The sequence below is a fragment of the Lineus longissimus genome, chromosome 3, assembly GCF_910592395.1.
Source record: "Lineus longissimus chromosome 3, tnLinLong1.2, whole genome shotgun sequence".
NCBI classification, from domain to species: Eukaryota; Metazoa; Nemertea; class Pilidiophora; order Heteronemertea; family Lineidae; genus Lineus; species Lineus longissimus.
This window is the reverse complement of record NC_088310.1, coordinates 17,571,176-17,592,999: the sequence shown is the minus strand read 5'-3', so window position 1 is coordinate 17,592,999 and position 21,824 is coordinate 17,571,176. Positions and strand designations below refer to the sequence as shown.

Genomic DNA, 21,824 nt, shown 5'->3' with positions numbered 1-21,824 from the left:
GAATAAAAACCAGTGATATAACGTAACTGTCAGCCATGGAAAAGTAATGAAACTTGGCGATCAGGTCAGGTCTGCCAGAAACGCAACTTGTTCGAGTTTCGCTGCAGATAGCTCCGGATGAGTCAGTGCGTATGCAGTCTTAATCCCTCTCATCTACAACCCTCGATCTCTAACGAGAGATGGCGAGAATCCTTCCCAACAAGATGGATGGGGACCGCCGTACCAATCCAAACTACTTCATCAACCAACTTAGTGACAAATGAAGCAAATTTTCTGAAATGTTTACTCATTCTTTATAAAGAATCAAACTAAGGCTAACACAACTAACATGACAAGACATAACATGATAACAACACATCATTTTATAGTTGAAAACCTGAGAGAAAAAAAAACAGCAACCAATTTTTTCCTACATATATTCTCCTAATGGTCTTCTTAATGGATCTTCTTTCTAATGACACCATTGAACAAATCTACCTACTCACCATTAAAAAATAAAATTGTAGTTAACTGATCAACTATTGAACAAGGTAGCAGTTGAAAAGCCTCCCTCCACGAAAACAGTGCTTCCCGATGCGGTACCTCAGGCAATCTTGTTGATTTAAAGTGAATTAATTGATTTTACATCATTGAGCTGTGCCATGAAAGTGATTTGTTAAATGAATGAAACCATCATTTGAGATTTAACACTTTAGAATCTCTTTGTTTCGTAATCAGAATTAACCTTTTAAGTAATTGGAGTGGTTTGCCTCTCATCTTAATTTGGTGTTATGAAACTGAAATGCAATCAGAAGTATTTCAATCTTGCTCACCATCAAGATCAAGGTGGTCTGATTACAAGTTGGTATCGATTAATCAACATAAAACGCTGGGCTGGCCTGAGGTAGCGATTCTGAGAAGCCAAGCTGCAGTCAGGTCTCTCTCACACTTGGTGATCAGAGTTTGGATGCAGAGGACTCAATATCGCTGGGATCATGGTGGTCACGACTCTGAACAACCAAGAGCCAGAGGTGACAAGTAAACTATTCAAGACAACATACTTCTTCTCTGTCTCAGTGCAAAACGTACTTCCCTTCCTAGGACAGCTATACGTCACTCTGCATTCTTTCCATACTGTCTTGAGGAATCAGTCATAGCACAGCAGCATGTACCACAAGTTCTCCATTTCTAGCGGAAATCAACCCAATTGCTGCGATCCTTCCGTCCTTGGAAATTACCATGACTGTAATCGGCTTCGTCAGGGAATTGCTGCGTACTTGATGCAGACAGCATCAGTTGGTAAACGCAGTGACGCCAGGATGACTCAATGCCGCCGCTGCGAGAGTGTGCTGCCGATCAAATGGGAACGGACATGATGACTGAATCATGTCAAACCAAAACTCATCATGTTTTGGTAAGTGGTTCTAAACGTCAGGCAAAAGCTTGCGTCATTGTTTATTGTCCTTGAGGTGCAACAATTCTTTGATCCTATCAAAACAAAATATAACCGCTGATGCAATTTGGTGGCTTCTGAAACGTCTGCAACTTGTGGTTAGCTTTGCACCATTCTGGATACAAGCAGACCAGAAGGCTAAGGTAATGTCAGCCCAGTAAGGTAAGGTATATGGAACTGAAGTGAACTTCGTCTTATTTTGCTTGCAGTCAGACGAAAAACAAGCTGCTGGGGTTGACGGAGAGAGATGATTATTAGAGCGATATTATAGGCAGGAGCCAGTTAGACAAAGTTGCTGATAGGGGTCTGTCCCACCTCACAGTACATTGAAATTATATTCATGCTTGCAAGAGGAATATATAATATAATCATTGTTTAATTAAACACAAACTCGCTTCCTTACTTCATACTAGTCACCTGAAGGCTACCAATTGATTCCTTAGCACCTGCCACAGTCCCACTTAAAGGGTTGTCACTAATCAATGCTGCAGGACAGTGAACATGTGAAACACAGAATCCTATGCATGGCCTAAGGACCTGCTCCTGAGGGAGAGGGTAGTTCTGCTAACCTGACAGTTGGTTTGGGGAATAACATGCTGTCTGTGATTCACACTGGACCAACTCACTAATTGCCTACTCCTGGAAATTAATGATTAAATACACATGACAGAAATAGGAATTATGGTCCTTCAGGAAAACTACAGAAATACGAATTACACTGAAGGTCAGGGATCCGTTAAAGTAATGTGGCAATAAGTGAGTTTAGAATCGAAGTTCAGAGTCGGATGAGTGCAATCTATTGTGATGCAAGCTTCAGATGGTAATGCCAGGACTTTCTTACTTCTCAATATGGCCTCTTGCTGAAAATCTCTGATGTAGCAATGATAATCCCGAAAAAGATTTGCAAAGACCCTAAACTCACTTTTTTGGTTAGATTGTAAGCAATATTGAGAATCTTTAGATATTGAGGCTGAAAAAAACACTTGCTGATACTCTTTTGCCATGAATGCGTTTGGTGGTTAAAATCTGATTGGGAAGTCAAACAAGATGCCCAAGGGCCTGGTGCTTAGCAAACAGTTGCATGGAGTGCATCGACGATGATGGTGAAGAGTGCCCGAAAGTGATTTAGGACCCAGTTGTTTTTTTCTGCTGTGCCTGAAGACTACAACGCTTACGGCTGTTAAAGCAAGAGCTTATTCAATTGTGTGGATGACTTCTTTCATCTGTTGATCTTGCATCAGATTGGCCAAACCATCCTGCACCACAACCCTTAACAGACGCACCACAACCCTTAGCAGACGCACCACAACCCTTAGCAGATGCGCCACAACCCTTAGCAGACCACGCCCGCTCACTTTCATCATCCAACGAAAGCTACACAAGTCACTGTTTGAATGATCTAATCAGCCGACAGATCAAGTGACCAGATCCGCAAGAAAAACCGTCCATCCGCCCTCCATCCATTATAACACGATGATGCGATCATCAAATCGCTATCGCTATTAGCCTTGCATTCCAACCACCATGACACTGGTTTCTGTACACCAAGTAAGCAAAGGATGAGATCGATAGCTAAAAGTAGTTGCCCGGGACCACAAAGGGTTAAGTTTGCCTGAATCATACGCTGCCATTTACTTGTGGCGCATGCAAACTTATTCACAAGATGGCCCGCATTCAACTATTGTCATGCGAAAAATCTCTTAAGATGTGGATGTGATTGCCTGTGATTGACTGATCAGTGTTTTCCATTAGGGCTGATAAAGGTAACCAGTTGAGTATTCATCGATAATGCTTTCCCGTCTCAGCCAAAGAACGATATTCAAGGTCGCAACAAAAGTTGGAGAAGAAGGAGAAGATCTGTCAGCGAATCGCTGAGAGTCTCAATCCTACCACAGTGTTGTATCAGGTATTCCATTGGCATTTCACGTCTGACGGTGTGTCACCTGTGTTTCCAATCTGATCTCATTACATGTGATATTGATGAAATCATCATTCTGTCACGGTCCGTGTTACGAACTCTTGAACTTATAAACCAACTGCCTATAATGGTGTTAATTCGTCACATTTGAACAACTTGCAAGCAGAAGTTTCAAAGTGATTGTTTCAGCAACTGCAAAGATACTTTGGTGACATGAAAGAAGAGTCATATCAGGCGTGGTTCTGTTTCATGAAAGAACACCTGAAATGAACAAGGATATCTCAAACATACATCCTATTCACACAACATACTCTCTAAAAGGAGTCATTCCAGGTAAGTGCCTTACCAAAGGGCACATTGAAGCAGCCATTAACTAGACGGGAGTCTGACTCTCTGTCTAGACCACTCTGAAATTGCCCAATTCCCTATCTCTTATATCGATACTAGCAAATTGTTGCTTGGTTGGATTTCAGTCCCAGGTTCCCTTGGCTGTCTCATCAATCTAATGCTTACCCAAGGGACATGGCCGACCTTCAAATATTCGAAAATGCTCCCCTCTCATTTATCAAAAAGACTGCAAATTAAGTCTATTGCTTCCCAATGATTGATCTGATGTACTGCGCTAATGAACTCTTATTAACACGAGCAGCAGATTAATTATCGTTACGCCTTTTTTGTTCTTGTTGTAACGGCTTTTAAAAAAAGGCATTCTGGGAGGCAGATATTGCATTCCTGCTGTCAACAAACTATTTAAGATCAAGTGTAGAAAATAAAATAAGATAAAGCTGCCCCCAATTCATTCAAATGCAAGTTTGAACTTGTCTTAGGAGGATCAAAGAACAATACGCACCACTTTTGATAGAAAACATCCAAAATTGGTTATCAGAAAGGTGTATTCTTCTGCCAAATCATCCACACCAACTCATACATAGCTACAGGGTAACGAAGTAACGAAATTGAGTTCAACAGTCTAACCTACAAAGTTATCACCACACATGGACAGAAACGAAGCCAGCTCACACAAATCTGTATGTCCACCATCCGAGATAATAAGAGAGACAACACACATCATCAATTAAATCACTCATTAACTGCTCAACTAATGGGTCCCCAGCCTGTCAAGACCGGCCTGATAATGACCACATGTGCCAATCACCAGCCTCCCTAACAAGTGGTCATTTGATGCTGGAGAAATCCCTCTGCTGTGATCTTCGTAAGGCAGACAACCAGGGACCCTAATTGTGACATCAATTAAGAGTATATTAGTGACTAGACATAATGAATATAGTCGTATACAGGGTAATTAATTTGAAAGCATCCATCAGGGGGTTGAAAGATTACATCCGATCCTGGTTCACAGATCTTTATGTAGCATGTAAACATTGATCAATTTATAAGTGAGAAGGATGGTCTTCTTCCAACAGCTTGAATTTTCAACCAAAACTGAAATATAAACATCTTCCAATTCACAAACTCTAGTATCTCATTGCAATATTCCTTTGGCAAAATATCATTCAACCTAACTAAAAGTGGCACGAGATATCACTGAACTCATACATAAAACCTTGATTGCTATAATTCCAAATCAGAACTCAAAAGAAATTGCTAATGCAAAATGAAAATACGCCAAGAACCTGTATTTCTTCTAAACATCTATATAAAGGTAATGCAAGCAGTCACGATTGAATTCGATAATCTATGTTTCTACAATTCGCGCGACACTTTCAGATGGTTCCAGTGCTTATGCACATTTCTCAATTTCCTTCACATCTTGCAAACTTTTCCACGCAACAATCATATATAGAAACCAGTCATTATAATTAGTCATAATCCGTCACTCAATCTTCGATCGTGCCATCACAATCGTTAAACCGTGAACGTCCGTCCATCGAACCTGTGCATTTACCAATGAGAAAATCATTATTGCGAAACTGCATGACGGTTTCAGCGGCAGCTCGATCCAAGAACATGACTAATGTGTTCGTGCCGTTCCAAGGTATCCTGGATCTTTACGAGCGCGTAATGCAATGACATTCATCATAATCAACAGATGCACAGTACCGCTAGCTGTAGGCGACAGTAGTTTTTCTCACAGAACCATGAGATCGATTGAGTGGTGTTTTGACACAAGCTAAAACAACTGATCGTAAATACTGTAAAAGCCATGAAATTTTCGCGATGCCAATTATTTTTCCTAACTATTTATCCAGTCAGAGACAGTTACCAGCACAGTTTCACAACAGCAGCTGATGTGAAAACCAGCAATGGACTGGTGACCACCACTGAAAGACCCACTGCCCTTCCCTAGTATCCTGTGGTGACCACCACTAAAAGACCCACTGTCCTTCCCTAGTATCCTGTGGTGACCACAACTAAAAGACCCACTGTCCTTCCCTAGTATCCCGTGGTGACCACCACTAAAAGACCCACTGTCCTTCCCTAGTATCCTGTGGTGACCACAACTAAAAGACCCACTGTCCTTCCCTAGTATCCCGTGGTGACCACAACTAAAAGACCCACTGTCCTTCCCTAGTATCCCGTGGTGACCACCACTAAAAGACCCACTGTCCTTCCCTAGTATCCCGTGGTGACCACAACTAAAAGACCCACTGTCCTTCCCTAGTACCCTGTGGTGACCACAACTAAAAGACCCACTGTCCTTCCCTAGTATCCCGTGGTGACCACAACTAAAAGACCCACTGTCCTTCCCTAGTATCCCGTGGTTTACCACCACTAAAAGACCCACTGTCCTTCCCCAGTATCCCGTGGTGACCACCACTAAAAGACCCACTGTCCTTCCCTAGTATCCCGTGGTGACCACCACTAAAAGACCCACTGTCCTTCCCTAGTACCCTGTGGTGACCACCACTGATAGACCCACTGTCCTTTCCTCGTATCCTGCCCTTGACTGATAGGAAAAGGCACCTCTTGTAGTGCCTCATGACGTCAACCCAACAGAGCAACGTGGGCTTGTGACATCAAGAACGATAAGATTCAACATGACGTCACACACGATACGGTTACTTCTTGAAGCCAGTCTGCTATTCTTTTCCTAATAACATCCATGGAGGAATTAGTGACATGGAATTATCTCGCAACAAAAAACTGCTTAGAGCATAATTTCCTTAAAAACTCCCACAGAAACGATCAGGTGGCTAATGATCTACATGGAAGAAACTGATCAAATTAAAGCTAGCGCAAACATCGAACAGAAACAGATTAACAGGTCCGCAAACAAAATAGATTATGCTTGGGCGGCAGCTACTTCTTTTAATTGTCTGTGATGATGAGCATAATCACGAAGCAATGGTACTTTGGCAGAAGGCAACAAAAAAATGCAAAGCCAAAAGAATTTAACACTACAATGAGTGCTATTGGACAAATTACACAAAAAAAGGATGAGACTCTCCTTCTTCTGCCCAAGAATACTCGGAATGCATAAGAACATCTGGAAAAGATTCACAAAGAATTGGATAAATTCCCAATGGCCATTTCATGTTATGGTTTCGAAACCCATCTGACACCGCAGTAATATTTTACCGACTGTGAGAAAAACTTGATCAAATCACCCCGAAGCAGATCTGGAACATAGATCATGATCAAACGCGAGTTAGATTTCAGTGAATGCATCCGTGGGGGTCTTGTCTCATAATTCACAATAAAGCACATCGAATGGTTTCGCTAACTGGATTGGGGCATGACGGTTGGAATACTGCATCCTTCAGTACAACTGGTTTACAGCACTGAACGACAGGTTTCCACAGTGAAAAATAGCATTGTAATGATTTCTTGTTAAAATTTGTTTTTGGTCGTGAAAATCTCAGTGAAATAAAACTAAGTAATACTAGCATTGTTAGAGCAGAGAAAAACAAGAGGAGTTTAACCCTTTCGCTGCGGGTGACGTGCATAGTACATATGTAAATGTCCCCAAGTCGTGCGTGTGACGTGCATCGCAAGTCCTGCCCAAATGAAATTTTACCTCACCAGCACTGGGTTGCAGCCTCTCTAAACATCTGAAATGCACTTTCGGAATGTTTCTGAAACTTATGAGCATTCAGATAAAAGTAAGCTCTACTGTCAAGTATTGGTACCCACTGTCAGCACAAGATGACGCCAGCCCAAAAAATGGCCCCAGCAGCGGAAGGGTTAACTTCCTGCCCCCAGAATAAATGGTACATGTATCCGTGATATCGATTCCAACGAAAAACATCAAAAGTAAACCTGCTGGAGAAAACTCTGGAATCCAAACAAAGGCTTGATCATTGACTTAATATTTGACCATGCGAGCAATTCTTTGGTATTAAAAGTCTCAGATAACCAGTAAAAGTATCACTCTCAACAAGCTCTTATTTTGGCCAGCAAAAGTTTTTGAGATCAATTTCCTTCTTGGCACAAAATTGATATGGTACCCGATAACCAGGTTGACAAAAGGCATGTTAGACTACAACCACAATGAAGGTACAAAGCACAAATCTATCTCAATTCAACCTGACGCCACCTTACCCATTCTTAGCTTGATGTACTGAAAAATGCCATCCTTCACACACGTATGAGGTTGTTTCAGAACAGACTGTGAAAGCACTCTTGAACTACCCTCATTCGGAAAACAATACGTTTTCCATAACCTGTCAAAGTGGACTGCAAATATTTGCCGACTTTTAATTTCCTTCATTTCTGCGATATGACGTCGATATTGAAGACTAACATGTGCTTGTGTATGACATGTGACCCTACTTGGCGCTAGCTTCAATGAGAGGATTGGTCATTGAATATCTTCACGTTGAGTGAAGTGGTTGAGCTGGTTAGAGGAGTGAGTGTCAGTATACAATGAGTGAAATGCACAGCCAAGACTTATCGGGAATGAAGACGAAAAACATGAGTTTTATTCTGTTGGACAGGGATGAAAATTACGTTTGGTAGATGTTCTCAAGTATGGCAGGATTGGCAATTGGATAAGTCCATAGCTCTTAGATGATTCTTGGAAAAAGAAGAAGAATCCCGATAAACAATGGGGCCAATGCTCTCGAAGAGTTTCCTATACTCTCCCACATGAGTAGGAACGAACCCACTGCCTCAAAGTACTTCATACAAATGTCACATCTCAAATAGCCACAAATCATCTTTCTTGATGCAGAATGCTTGAAATTACCTTCGACACACAAAAGGTGCAATAACGGTTAACACAAATTACGGCAGCTTTTCCAGCAGAACACCTCTGCCAATAACGCGACTGAAACAATATCCTGCTGCCATGATAGCAATGTCTTTAAAAATTGCTGCAAGATCATGCACAGTTACATCGCTGGTTATTATCAGGTCGTAGTGATTCATCTCCTATCTTACGAAGCCAGACACATTCAATATTATAAAATAATTTTGTTTAACCACTTAATGCCGCAATGAAATTGTTCTGATACCGCTATGCCGAGGACAACGTCATTTTTCGTCTTTGCAGTGGCCATCGATCAAGTGCTGCCAGCTGATATTTTTGTGAAGAACGAAGCCTCCTCTGTTTCAGTTTGAATAGGGGTTTAGTACAGGATTTTACATGGAACAATCCTGTGGATGGCTGACGTATATATACGTCTTACGGCAGAGCGGTTAATATAGAGTTCACGTATATGTACGTCATAAGGCATTAAGTGGTTAATAAGATACTTGAATTTTCAGTCTATTCGCTGATATGACAGAAAATGGCTAATTTGGATGTTGATGTTTGTGTAATTCATTCCAAGCCAGTTAGAACCCTCTCCTTCTTCAAGAGAAGTGAAGAGAAGTGTTATCCAGACCAACAAAATCATTGATTACTAATTCATGTTCATCCAATTTGATTACCAACGTCCTGAATAGAAACAGAAACAGTACAATGGAACCTCCCTTGGCAGACACCTCTGAAAGCAGAACACTCTCTGTTGTTGAAATTGATGTTGGTCCGAAATGGATCATTCTTTACGATTCGGCATACAGGACACCTCCTTATCAAAGGAAGCAATTGTCAGTCCAAAGGGTGTCCCGATAGAGAGGTTCTAACACGCCTTCAGAACTCATCCTGTAAGTTTGTTACTCAACAGACAATATCCTATGGACCTTGTAAGTGTGACTGTAATCAACTTCGTCACCTGTCTTGATCTCTGTGGTTGGTTAATTTGATCACGAAGTCCGTGTTCATATTTCTTTGACATAGTTCCACGTGGCGAGACTGCTGATAGGTTCAACGGCAGAGTTATGTGATCATCATCACAACTGAATTTGGTCCCATTGTCACATAAAGCTCCTCTCATCATTACTGACCATTGTTGTTCAATTCATGTACTCAGGTAACTATTTTCTAGTTTGCAAGGACTTTCATCATCAGAGGCAAGCAGTATGTCAGTAGAGAATTTTGACTCCACAACAACTGCAACCCCCAGGAATCTAACGGCAATGACGATGGGCTCCAAGTTAATTAGCATTCTGCCAAGCAACATCAAAGTGATACCTCCCCATCAACATCTCATGCCAAACTAATATAAAAGATCATGTGGGTCTCAATCTCATCAACGTGTGACTTCCCTTACCAAACCTTGCACTCTGGTTGCTACAATATTCACCGGAACCTTCCACGGGAAGGCAAAACCGGTAAGAGCATTACCCATAAGGAACACAGTGGCCTTGGGGACCTTCTTTGACCTACACAGCATATTCATTTCGATGTAGGACGAGGTAAATAACTGGTTCCACAACATGACCCTGCAAGCGTTCTGGGTTTGATTCCCTTTCTGTCATCGCTTTGTCCTTCACCAGTCAATTGCTGCAACTCATGAACACGCCAGAGTGCCCGGTTCGTATAGAAGGGCTAGAGAAAATTCTCCTTATTTACGATCCTTATGAAATGTGCCTGACCAGTTCAATAAGACCACCACATTTTGGCCGCCAACAGAAGAGGTGTATTCCCCAAGCCAAGAACATATAAATCAGTGCCACCAGAACTTCCAATAAAATAAAAATATAACTAATGGGGAAGATCCCTTGATATTTGAGCCAATGATCCATGAACGAAATATTGGAGTAAATGATAAATGACTGTGCAGTCTGTGGAGAACTCGATAAAAAGAGGCCGCAGATTGTTGTCCCATCAATCAAGTTTTTATAGAAGAGATGGGGAAGATGGCTATACCACGATCAGGAAAAGACTTAGAGACTCATGATTCATTCCTTTGAGGATGGCCACAAGAGCTCTTAATGGTCAATGATGCAACCTCACGCTATAAGTAATGAAGCCAAACTAAAAGCTTTACTTGTAAATGAAGAAACTGGATAACACACGTTTGAGCTCTGTGTTGAAGGTCCCCGATATATCACTCGGAACAGAGCTCATTTGCACCCTATACAAGAGGTGAACCGTTTCGTGTGACCTTGACTTAAACATGCTGAGAAAGACGCACCACATATCTAATTCACTACTTCTTTCTTCACAAGGACTTAGTTCATGTAAATTGATATTCAGACTTCTCCGACAATGTGTAACTGCCAACTGCTTTTTTACTGCTCGAGGACACCACTTCTTACAAAGTTTTGATACAACCAAACATCTCCCTTTCCTTTTCATCTTCACCCATATTTGGTCAACTTGCCTGTATTAACCCCTAAAGGTCCAAAATACTTTGAAAATGGTCTGACATTGCTTCCTTTTTGTTGGTCATCATACTAGGTTGACGTAACCTTGGCACGTTCATTCGTACTTCGATCAAATCGAGCGAGGTTTGGTCCAGTTGTAGTCCAGATGGTTGCCGTCAAGGTGATATGACAGCAACCGAGATTCCTGAAGGTTATTCATGAGATTTGGGGCGATAAATATCAAAATTCTAAATTCCAGATAAAATCCAATGATCACACAGCATTGGAAACTGTGTTTTCTTGGCTAAAAGTCAATGAGAGCCAATGAAATGAAACGGCCAGGGGCCATTGTGCTCACCGTATAGATATTTGGTGCTTTGGAATTCATCCAGGTTAAGAAACATTGTACATGTATAGTATATAGGTCAAACCAAAGTCGGTATGACATGTGATGTATCGTTGCTTGGAGTAAGTACCATTATGGTAACCATAAGAATATCATCAAAAACAAGTCACTAATAAACGAGATATTGCACTTTTTACCAATTTTAGTTTTGGCCTCTTAGTGGCCAAGTTGAGTACCAGATCAGATCGAAATTCGGTGTCCAAGGTGACATGACGTAGGGAGTCATGTGCACCAAATTTCAAGTTCATAGCTATAGTGGTTAAGAAACGTGCCATAGTTACACTCAAACGACCAATCGCATATGATATGTGATGTATCCCTGCTAGGAGAACCTACCATAAAAATGTTATTGAAAACGAATCACTAATAAGCGAGATATCACACTTTCTAGGTTTTCACTTTTGGCCCCCTGGTGGCCAAGTCAAGAAAGCCGGACTGAAATTCAGGGTCAGAGGTCAGCTGACCTAGAGGGTCCTTTGTACAAAGTCTCAAGTTCATAGCCTTAGGGGTTAACAAACGTGCCACAGTAACGCTAAAATGGCCAATTTAAGCCGTTTGACCTCTGCGACCTTGACAAGAACATCAAATCAAAAACCCGTATCATATGTGATGTATCCTTGCTAAGAGTATCTACCATAACATTTTTACCAAAAACTAATCAGTAATAAGCGAGATATGGCACTATTCAAATTTTTTGTTTTGGCCCCCTGGTGGCCCAGTTAAGAATCAGACCAGACCGAAAATCAGTGTCACAGGTCATCTGACCTAGGGAGTCATGTGTACCAGGTTTAAAGTTCATAGCTTTAGTGGTTAAGAAACGTGCCATAGTTACACACAAACGGCCAATTCACACCATTTGACCTCTGTGACCTTGAAAATAAGGTCAAATCAAAAATCGTAGGATATGTGATGTATCCTTGCTCTGAGTACCTACCATAAAAATAGAATTGAAAACAAGTTACTATTAAGCGAGATATTGCACTTTTTACTTTTTTTAGTTTTGGCCCCCTGGTGGCCAAGTCGAGAATCAGATCAGACTGAAATTCGGTGTCAGAGGTAAAATGATGTAGGGAATCAGGTGCACCAAATTTCAAGTTCATAGCTTTATTGGTTAAGAAACGTGCCCCAGTTACACTCAAACGGCAAATTTACGCCATTTGACCTGTGACCTTGAAAAGTAGGTCAAATCAAAAACACGTTTGATATGTGATATACCCTTGCTAGGAAAACCTACCATAAAAATTTCATCAAAAACAAATCACTAATAAGTGAGATATCACACTTTTTAGATTTCCACTTTTGGCCCCCTGGTGGCAAAGTTAGGAATCAGATCGAACCAAAATTCAGCACCAGAGGCTATGTGATATAGGGGGTTATATGTACCAAGTTTCAAGTTCATAGCTTTAGTGGTTAAGAAACGTGCCATAGTTTACACTCTAATGGCCAATTTACGCCATATGACCTCTGTGACCTTGAAAACAAGGTCAAATTAAAAACCCGTATAATATAAAATGTATATTTGCTATGAGTACCTACAACAAAAGTTTTATCGAAAACAAGTCACTAATAAGCGAGATATCACACTTTTTAGATATCGACATTTGGCCCCCTGGTGGCCAAACAGAGAATCAGATCGGACCGAAAATCAGTGTCAGAGGTCAGCTGACCTAGGGCATTCTGTGTACAAAGTTTCAAGTTCATAGCCCTAGCAGTTAAGAAACGTGCCACTGTTAGGATACGACGACGACGACGACGACGACGACGACGACGGACACAGCGCTATCATATAGACTCCCCTTACGGTGAGCCAAAAAGGAGTGCTTTTAGGCCCCGAAAAAATGCCCCATTTCCGTGAGAATAAAAGCAGGGGTGGGTAAAAATCGCCGGCCGGCGATTTTTGCCTGCCGTTTTAGAGACAAGCGGGTGCGAAAAACCGATTTATATGCTAAATTTCGACCTTTTGGACCCTGAACAACGCCTAGAAATGGTCTAAAAGGGCCATTTTCCTGGAGGGGGGTCACCGCGCCAAAAAGCGCGGTTGGGAACGTAAGGGTTAAGCATACTGCGCAACCACAAGTCTTAACTGATTCGTTGCCCTTCCACTTCTCATCAAATCAATCAATCAAGTTTGATTGATCGATGAAAGATACAAACCAACCTGACTTAATTCGCCGAAAGTGCTAATTGACATTTCACGACTTGACATTTCCAAGGAAACAACTGCCTTTTTATTGCACATTTCCTTTTCGATTTGGAACAGCCGTGCCATATGAAAAATGTAATCAGTAGGTATATTGAATAACTGTCTCCATGAAGATTTGGTCCTTTGGCGTTATGTATCAAAATTGGTAGGGATATCTCTCGGGAAGGTGGATCAGTTGTATGAATTTGACTCCAATTTCACCAGGGGATACCTTACAGAAAACATCCATGAGGAACTGAAGTGAAAAGGTTGATGTTCAACTGAAGGAATCCTCAACTGATTGAAGCTGTTAGCTACAGAGTGGCTCATATTAGATGTCTTCAGGCAGAGAAAAGGGGATTTAAAAGTATCTTTGGCTAAGTGTTATGAAAGCAAAAGACTGCAATCATCTTGATCCCATCCAACTAAGAGTATTGCTTCTCAATGTCCCAAGAACACAAAATCAAGATACTAGTATATCGACGGGTTTAGGAAGACTTTCACCCAAGCAACCAAAAGACTTGCAGCTCTTGCGGATTTTCTTAACAGCAACAGAATCATCCAGTAAGCATTTCTTATACTCTCAGCAACAAACTTCAGGTGTAAAGAAACTGCCTCGTCAGCTGTTTGTGACACTTGACGACTCCAATAATCAATGCAAGCAACTTGTACTACCATTGATTACTTCTTGTCAACGGCGCTGACACATCTCCCATGCATCACTGACGAGAAAGGGATCAACTTCTTTGGATTACGTCACTCTTGATGATGTCATCGCTTTGTGGGTATGGCAAGTTGTCAGCGGCACGGTATGATGGCTCGCATTGCGCTGACTCACCTGTATTCATACTGCAGTAAGTTTGCAAGGTCTTGCTCATCATTGGACAGCCTTGTTCAGGAAGTGTGGCCAGCCATTCAATATGTCACACTTTATGACAAGGAAGCTGGTTGAGAAGGTGGAAGATGGCATGAAATGTATCTTATTGATGCTGATTTCAATGGAAATGGTATCAATAGCATAAATTCTATTAGAACTTTGTGGTTGGAGGGTTAACCCCATGCAAAAAATTCTCATTTTATTTAATCATCTTATCATTTGATTTAATTTAATTTCATCATTTCATTTATTTGGTCTGTGACTCTACCAAAAGCTCATTTCAACTGACTTTAGCCCAAATGCGCAGTAGTTTGGCAAAGAATAGTCAGCATCATCCACACGTGGGTGTCATGGAAGCTTCCCTTTCTCTTTCTTCTGCATCTGCAACAACCTTCCTCTGCTATAAAACCAACCAAAATGTTAATGCAATCAATTTAATCCTGTTAACCTCGAGTTGAATTGTAGATACATGCAAAGGAACAGTCATCTCAACAGATCTGATCGTCAAGGTCGAAGAACAGGAGTAAGTGAATCAGGAGGAAGTGAAAAAGACGTTCGCCATCTTTCCAGGATGTAATTTCCCAAGTGGACATTTTGTAATCGCATTGCGGTGATAAATATCTAACTACTGCTCGTAATACTGCATAGCACAGCTACCTTATCACCCAAGTCGTGCATTTTATATTTCAACGTGTTTCTATGAATATCTTACTAAAGATAGATGAGGAATCTCTACAAGGGGCTGTCTTCAGCTGGGCTCGGTTGTTGCAAGTTAACCTAACTTGAAGTCAAAGGGCTCAACGGAAGGAGATAACGCCAGAATTAGTAACAAATTGGTTTTGAACCATTTTTGCCTAATAACGATTCTTGCAGACAAAGCATGAAATTTGATAGACCAAATGGAAATGACTTCCAAACTTTAGTCTCCAGTTAGTGGTAAACAAGCTCAGTATCAGTTTACAAGGTTCTTTTCGATACACTGTTGTATCTTTCGACCAGAAGTGTCAGCCCAATCTATCCATTACGAACATGCTTGTCTCTGCCATGGTTTATATTTCCGTTCAAGATCCTAAGGCCGTCATTAAAACATAGTTTGTTCGATGTAACCCTACCCTGCTTCCTGAACTCGAAGATTTCAGTCAGAAAACACATTTTTTATCGAAATTATTCATTCTTCTTCAATATTTTAAATTTGTCTTCATTTCAAGGGGTCTTTTTAAAATTTCTTCTTTTGCTGTTGATGAAAACCTATATTTGCCTAACTACCTATCCTAATGTTTCAGGATTTGTATGTTACATCAAACAAACTATATATAGGTTAAAGGATGGCCTAAGTAAGCAGGTCGCAGAACCGAGGTGAGAACACCAGATTGATCTAAACCTAGACCACGGCACCTTCCTCAAGTAACCAAAAGAAGCTGCACCATCCAAGGGCAGAGTGTAGACCACCTACGACCTTGGCTGTGAGATTATTATTGATTTTGCCCTCGGAGAATATTGTGTACAAATGAAATATCGGTTTCTCTGAAATTTACACAATGATGTTTTTGATTGAGTTGTTTTTGGAGGAAGAGGTAAACAGACTGATAAAGCGTACCACAAATTCATCTAGAAAGGTCAGAGAGAGCGTTAGTATACAGGCAACCCTTCTCATTCCCTGGAATTCATCTCAGAAGGCAATTCGTAAAGGCAGTAAGACTTAGACAGAGCACTGTCATGAAACCCTTTGACACTGTTAAAAGGGCCATGTAGAATTAGCGGAATGAGCGGATTCTGTACAAAATATGATATAATTTCATACAAAATCGCTTTCATGAATTCATTAAGTTTTAATTTTTTCAATATGGCACAAGGTTATTTGAAAATCGCTTTTTACAGTCGTTAAGCCATGACTCGCAATGAGGCCATGAAAACTGGTCTGTAGGGACAGTTTAGTTCAGTCGGTAGCCCTGCGCAGCGCTGTATTACCATAGCTCCTTTCGTCTTCAGAGTTCAGGCATGGCAAAGATCATCGCGACAAATACTGGCCAAGAATCCGCTCATTCGGCTAATTCTACATGGCCCGTTAAAAGTCATCAGTGAACAACAGAACCATAACTGCTGATAATCTTTATCCGAGTATTGATCGGGAAGATGTGATGAAACGGAAAACCTCGCAAGACGGACATGACCGACCAATCTTTGCACCAACCCTTTCAGCTGATTCCCTCAGAGTTCTTTCTAAAGTTACTGCCATTGCTATTCGGGACACAGATATGATTCCACTAAGTATTCAAACCCTTTACTGTTATCGCTGCCTGCGCACAAGATCTGATTTGGCGGCAACATCTTATGATATGAAAATGGTCATGGAATATGGACAGTCACTATAATAGTATGACCACAATCAGATTAATGTATCGATGCCTTAACTATCACGGAATATTAGTGTCAGCTTGTCACGGATGTTCTTGCAGTGACCAATGATCATAAAACGTCCATCTTTTTCTAGTAATCACACATAAGAGGGCTTCCGTGATTATCACATGACGTGCCGCAAATCTTCTCCTATGCAGAAAGTGACCACCGCTGACTACCGATATGGCAACTTAGACGTGTCTAAGCCGGATTGGCTCGCTTGATCAGACGAGATCAGCTGATGTGATCCAAGCTTAGACATACTTGGAATCTGGATGTCAATAACTTGACAGCTTTATCAGCATCTTAAGGAAGGAAATGACGTCAACAGCGACAGGATCACAGCAATTATTGCCTTTAAATCAGAATGAATAGCTCGGACTAAATTACATTTCATCGGATACTTTTTTAACCAAGTTCCCGCTGGTAAATATTCAGATCTCATCTTGCAGAAGGATTGGGTTGCATCGACATCTTCCTGCCTCCGTTGACAGTTCCAAGTTTTTTGTACCAACTTAACCTCATTGGCTATGAGGACACTGTTAGAAATCGACCATGAAGACCACGGCAGTAGACTAAGATGATGCATCGGGATCTGCATTCAAATGCCACCAAGTCATATTTTTCTCAAACAATCTTCGTTATGCCGACGACCTTATTATTCTCTGTGGGGCTTTACACGATAATTACGGCTAATCAACACATCTTGGACATGATGTCCTGTTCACCAAATTGGCTGAGTGCGTGAGTGGATTTGCAACGGGGTTCTTTAACATGGTTCTGGGAAGAATTTTCACTGATGCTGAAGAAGGTTTTTATTTGACAACAGGTAGAAGAGATATCAGCCTCCCTCCCGGAGATAAACCGGTTGTGTTGACCCTTCCCACTTCAGACCAAAACAAGGGAAAGAGGTTATTGTGGCTCCTGGAAATGGTAAATTTGTTAACGATATCATTAAGAAAGTTTTTGCCTTCACCAACTTGATTTTGCATGCTGTAGCTCCCATAGATATAGCAGCGTCTGTCAAACTGACAATCTTAGCATGATGACTAACCAAGGGCTTATCAAGTAGCCATTAATCAAATATTTATCATGTAATTGACGTGAGGCGCTCAATGATTGAAAGATAGCACGGCACTTATTGCCACGATACTTCTCTGTAGAACAGGAACACGGGCAGTCGCCGACACAGCGAGATAACGTCTTTGTCCCACACCCAAGCAGAAGTGGAGAGACTGACAAACAGAAGAGCAGCTACAGTAAGAGAATACAAAAGCAATCATACAATTTGCACATTCTTACAAGTGTTTCAAAGGGTTTTGCATATCCCACAAAACCTCTACGGGGCACTTGTGTTAAAAAACCTTTAGTTTTTCCTAAAGCTCAACAGAACCTTTATTTTTATTCGTACATCCCTCCTACCCGTGTTGAGCAAACTCTGACAACATGATCAGAGAACGTATGAGAGAAACCCTTCGGCAGACCACAACATGATCATGTGGGGATGATTTGCCAGCCTGATGTAGGTAAAGGATGAGATATCATCGCCAGACTCCACTTGCTTTGCCTGACTAATCAAAGTCAGTATGCCCTGTAACCAAACTCATGCCAATAACTCAACATTTCACATGTTCATTCCACCGCTGTCTACTGGACTAACACCTAGATTTTTCATAAGAAACTGTTTTAAAATGTCCAGGTGTATTGGTGAAGTTGAGGTGAAATTAAGTTTTCTCACCGGTGCATCTATGTGCAGATTCTGAGATGTGTAAGTTATAGCAGTGAAACAGGCTAAAATGAAACCTGGTGCATAGCTATGATACCTAACAAAAAACTTCACACTCTCACACAGAATACTGTGAATCCCAATTTTGATAGCTGAGATCTTCTTCCAAAAGAAGGCCTCGAAATTCACATAAAGAAACAAACTTTAAGTAACCCAGCTTGCCGCTTGCACTTTATCAATCTTCACCGTCCATATGGAATATCTTCTTCAACCTGGTGCCTATGCTTTTATGGTGAAGAGGCATACAGAAAGTTCTGCAGTATATGTAGATTTGTGCAATACAAGCAAGGTTACTGATGACCAGGACTGTAAGCAAGACTACGGAGACTCAACTTACCAGGAATATTCAGCATGAAATTTTCATAACTTTCAACTGTCCCTGCATCATTCTTTGCTTTACAGGAATAAATACCATTATCACCGGAATCTATCCCCTCTATTCGTATCTTATTTTCGTGCATCCGGACACCAGCACTATTATATATTCTGAAAGACATAATAAAATTTCATTTTATTCAATGAGAAATGTCATCACATTTGTGACTCGCTCTACCAAAACTAGGCGCTTGTCGCATCTGAACTTGACAGGTTGATACGGACTTGTTGTTCATTTCCCTATTGTAGACCTTTTGTGAAATCTATTACAAACTGATTTGGTCACATTTCACAAAAGGTCTACAATAGGGAAATGAACAACAAGTCCGTATCAACCTGTCAAGTTCAGATGCGACAAGCACCTAGTTTTGGTAGAGCGGGTCACATTTTATGCCCTACATAGTTGGGAAACAATGTGACAATTATAGTTCCTGCAATATGTTAGGTCAATATTCATCTGATATCATGTCAAATTTTTATAATATCAATATTTTTACCATTTGGTGCAATCTTTGCAATATTTCATCTGTTCAGGTGAGGCAGATGGCAGAGGCAAGGCAGATGATGCAGACATTATCAGCGATAAGAAGGATTAGCATAAACATTGGAGGCAATGTGTGATGTTCAAAGATGCAAACATTAACCTGTTCACTGGATCATAACCAACAAATAAGATGACTTTGTGGCCTGTTCTGTTGTACCAAGTGCAGATGTAATGCAGAAGTGGCCCCACCTCCGTCCAGACTGTTGGTCATGAGGTCCTTGAAGCGATCCTCACTGGCGGCGCGAGAAGCCAGGCTGGCCTCTGCCTTACTCTACCCTACTCTACCCTTACTCTACTCTACCTGGTCTCTTTGCCTAACATGCCCTACTCTACCCAGAAATGTAAACTACAAGTACAAACTTAAGTTATGCTTTTCAATTTGAAAATCTGAACAAACAAAATTTACTGTTTTAAAACTTACTGATTGCCATTTTTAAACCACTCATATGACGGCTCAGGGTTTCCCGTGATATGGCACCGTAACGTCATATCCACCCCAGGCGCTAGCTCCGCCTCTGTTTTTGGCCGTCTGAGGGTGACTTCTGCTTCGGGGGACATCCCTGTAAGTACACAAAGGAAAAACACATGAGACTGTGACAAATCAAGGAATGAGAGATGAAGTTGCCAGTGATGGATCTTCTCAAGTTAAACGCCATTATTCCTGAAATCCAAAGATAATATTTGGTGAAGAAGTAGCCTCATAAACACTTGAAACAAATCGCCTTAACCTCTGCTACAAGAAGTGAAATAGATGAAATAATTCCAATTCAACAAAAGTCGGAAATCTCGGTAATTTAAAGTGATACTATGATGTGATTTACAACTTTGCGGAAATACGTCCGTTTTTAATAGTTGATCACAAATGTAAAGCTCAAATTTTCCATTTTTGATTCGATTTATTATAAAATCGCTGAATGTAAACCACAGCGACCGCGAAAATGTTCATGTTGTGACGTCATCAACGAAAACGGCATCGAAGCGAGCCGTCCGGGCGGGATTAAACCATCAATTTCTAGAAAATGTGCATTTCGATTCGAAAACCTAACCGATTTATGAGAAAGTGACGTAGTCATTTGTCAAAAACAGCTAAAACATTATATGGTGGAATTTGACACGGGTTACCCTTCAAGTCTGATATTGCTGACTTAAACGATGTCCATAACCAAGGCCTTCAACAAGTCAACACACGATTTGCGGCAGCTCGAAACCCACGAAATGAATCTTGAACTACCAAGCTGATCTCCTATAACAAGTCTGATTCTCCATTGACTCCAATTATCAGAAAACCTTTGAAAGAAATAAAGCGGTCTTTCCAGCATTACCTCTGTGTGATCGTGCTGTTTGAAATTCACAGACAACAAAGGCCTAAGCCAGTCACTGCGAATCATACATCAGGACACATATATCAAAATGTGATACTCTTCAACAGCAATATGATAACATGTACGTGTCTTTGAAAGAATAGAGGAAAATCCTCAAAGAAGCGGCCAACTTTTGGTTTGGACCTTTCACAAAGCAAAGCTTTACCATACTACAGACACAGTGGTGATACACTGATTCAGTTAATACAGTGTAACTTATACATGAAGAAGCGTATACCTTTACATGAACAGTAGGGAACAGTTAGGTGAGATTCATGAATGAAGTAGACTCATAATCAACACAAAAGGATATCCCAAAATATCGACAACCTGACACAATCAAGAATTTTGTAAAAACTTACATGTCCTTTTTCCAGCAAAACAAAAGTTGAAGACCAGAATTTCAATGAAAAGCGTGTATAACTTAGCAAGAGCCATGCTGCCTACTGTGAGTCAACACTCATATTATTATACACAATAATTTGCATCGGTCTCACCTATGTAAACAGAGAGATGCTAACTAGTAAGCACACACCCTACTCGGAGCAGATTTATATACAAACAGAGGGGATTATTGAGCAGTCAGGACTTCACTTAGAGGGTTTCTGAGGACAATTTTCACACTTTCTGTCACTAAGCTGGGCAATAGGCTAATCTCTATACAAACACCACAATATCAAGGTACTTCACTACAATCTTATAAGCCTACTGTGTGTGTGGGCGGGGGGGGGGGGGGGACTTTGAGGGGCTCTTTAGAGAGTGTTGGGGGTAATCTGTAGGTATTGTTTCAGAGGGCCTAATAACTGACAAGAATGGTCTACTGATCACCCCCTGTTAGAGGCTATGCCATTCGTTGAAAATTTTAAATTTGTAACTGAATTTGAAAATTTTAATACCTATGGTCGGGATTGAATTTACTGGGGTTAAGCTTCCCTCACATCAAGAATTGA

General features: G+C 41.0%; 1 protein-coding gene across 4 annotated transcripts in view; it reads right to left on the bottom strand.

Moving 5' to 3' along the window:
• The window catches only part of LOC135484056 (inactive tyrosine-protein kinase 7-like), a 103,009-nt gene that overhangs the window by 33,274 nt on the left and 47,911 nt on the right, over positions 1-21,824 (bottom strand). For all 4 annotated transcript variants that reach the window (XM_064765138.1, XM_064765141.1, XM_064765139.1 and 1 more), the window contains exons 3-4: positions 19,935-20,073; positions 18,932-19,080 (exon numbers count right to left, since the gene is read on the bottom strand). In XM_064765138.1, the coding sequence (XP_064621208.1) occupies positions 18,932-19,080; positions 19,935-20,073 (288 nt within the window). The remainder of the gene's footprint in view (positions 1-18,931; positions 19,081-19,934; positions 20,074-21,824) is intronic.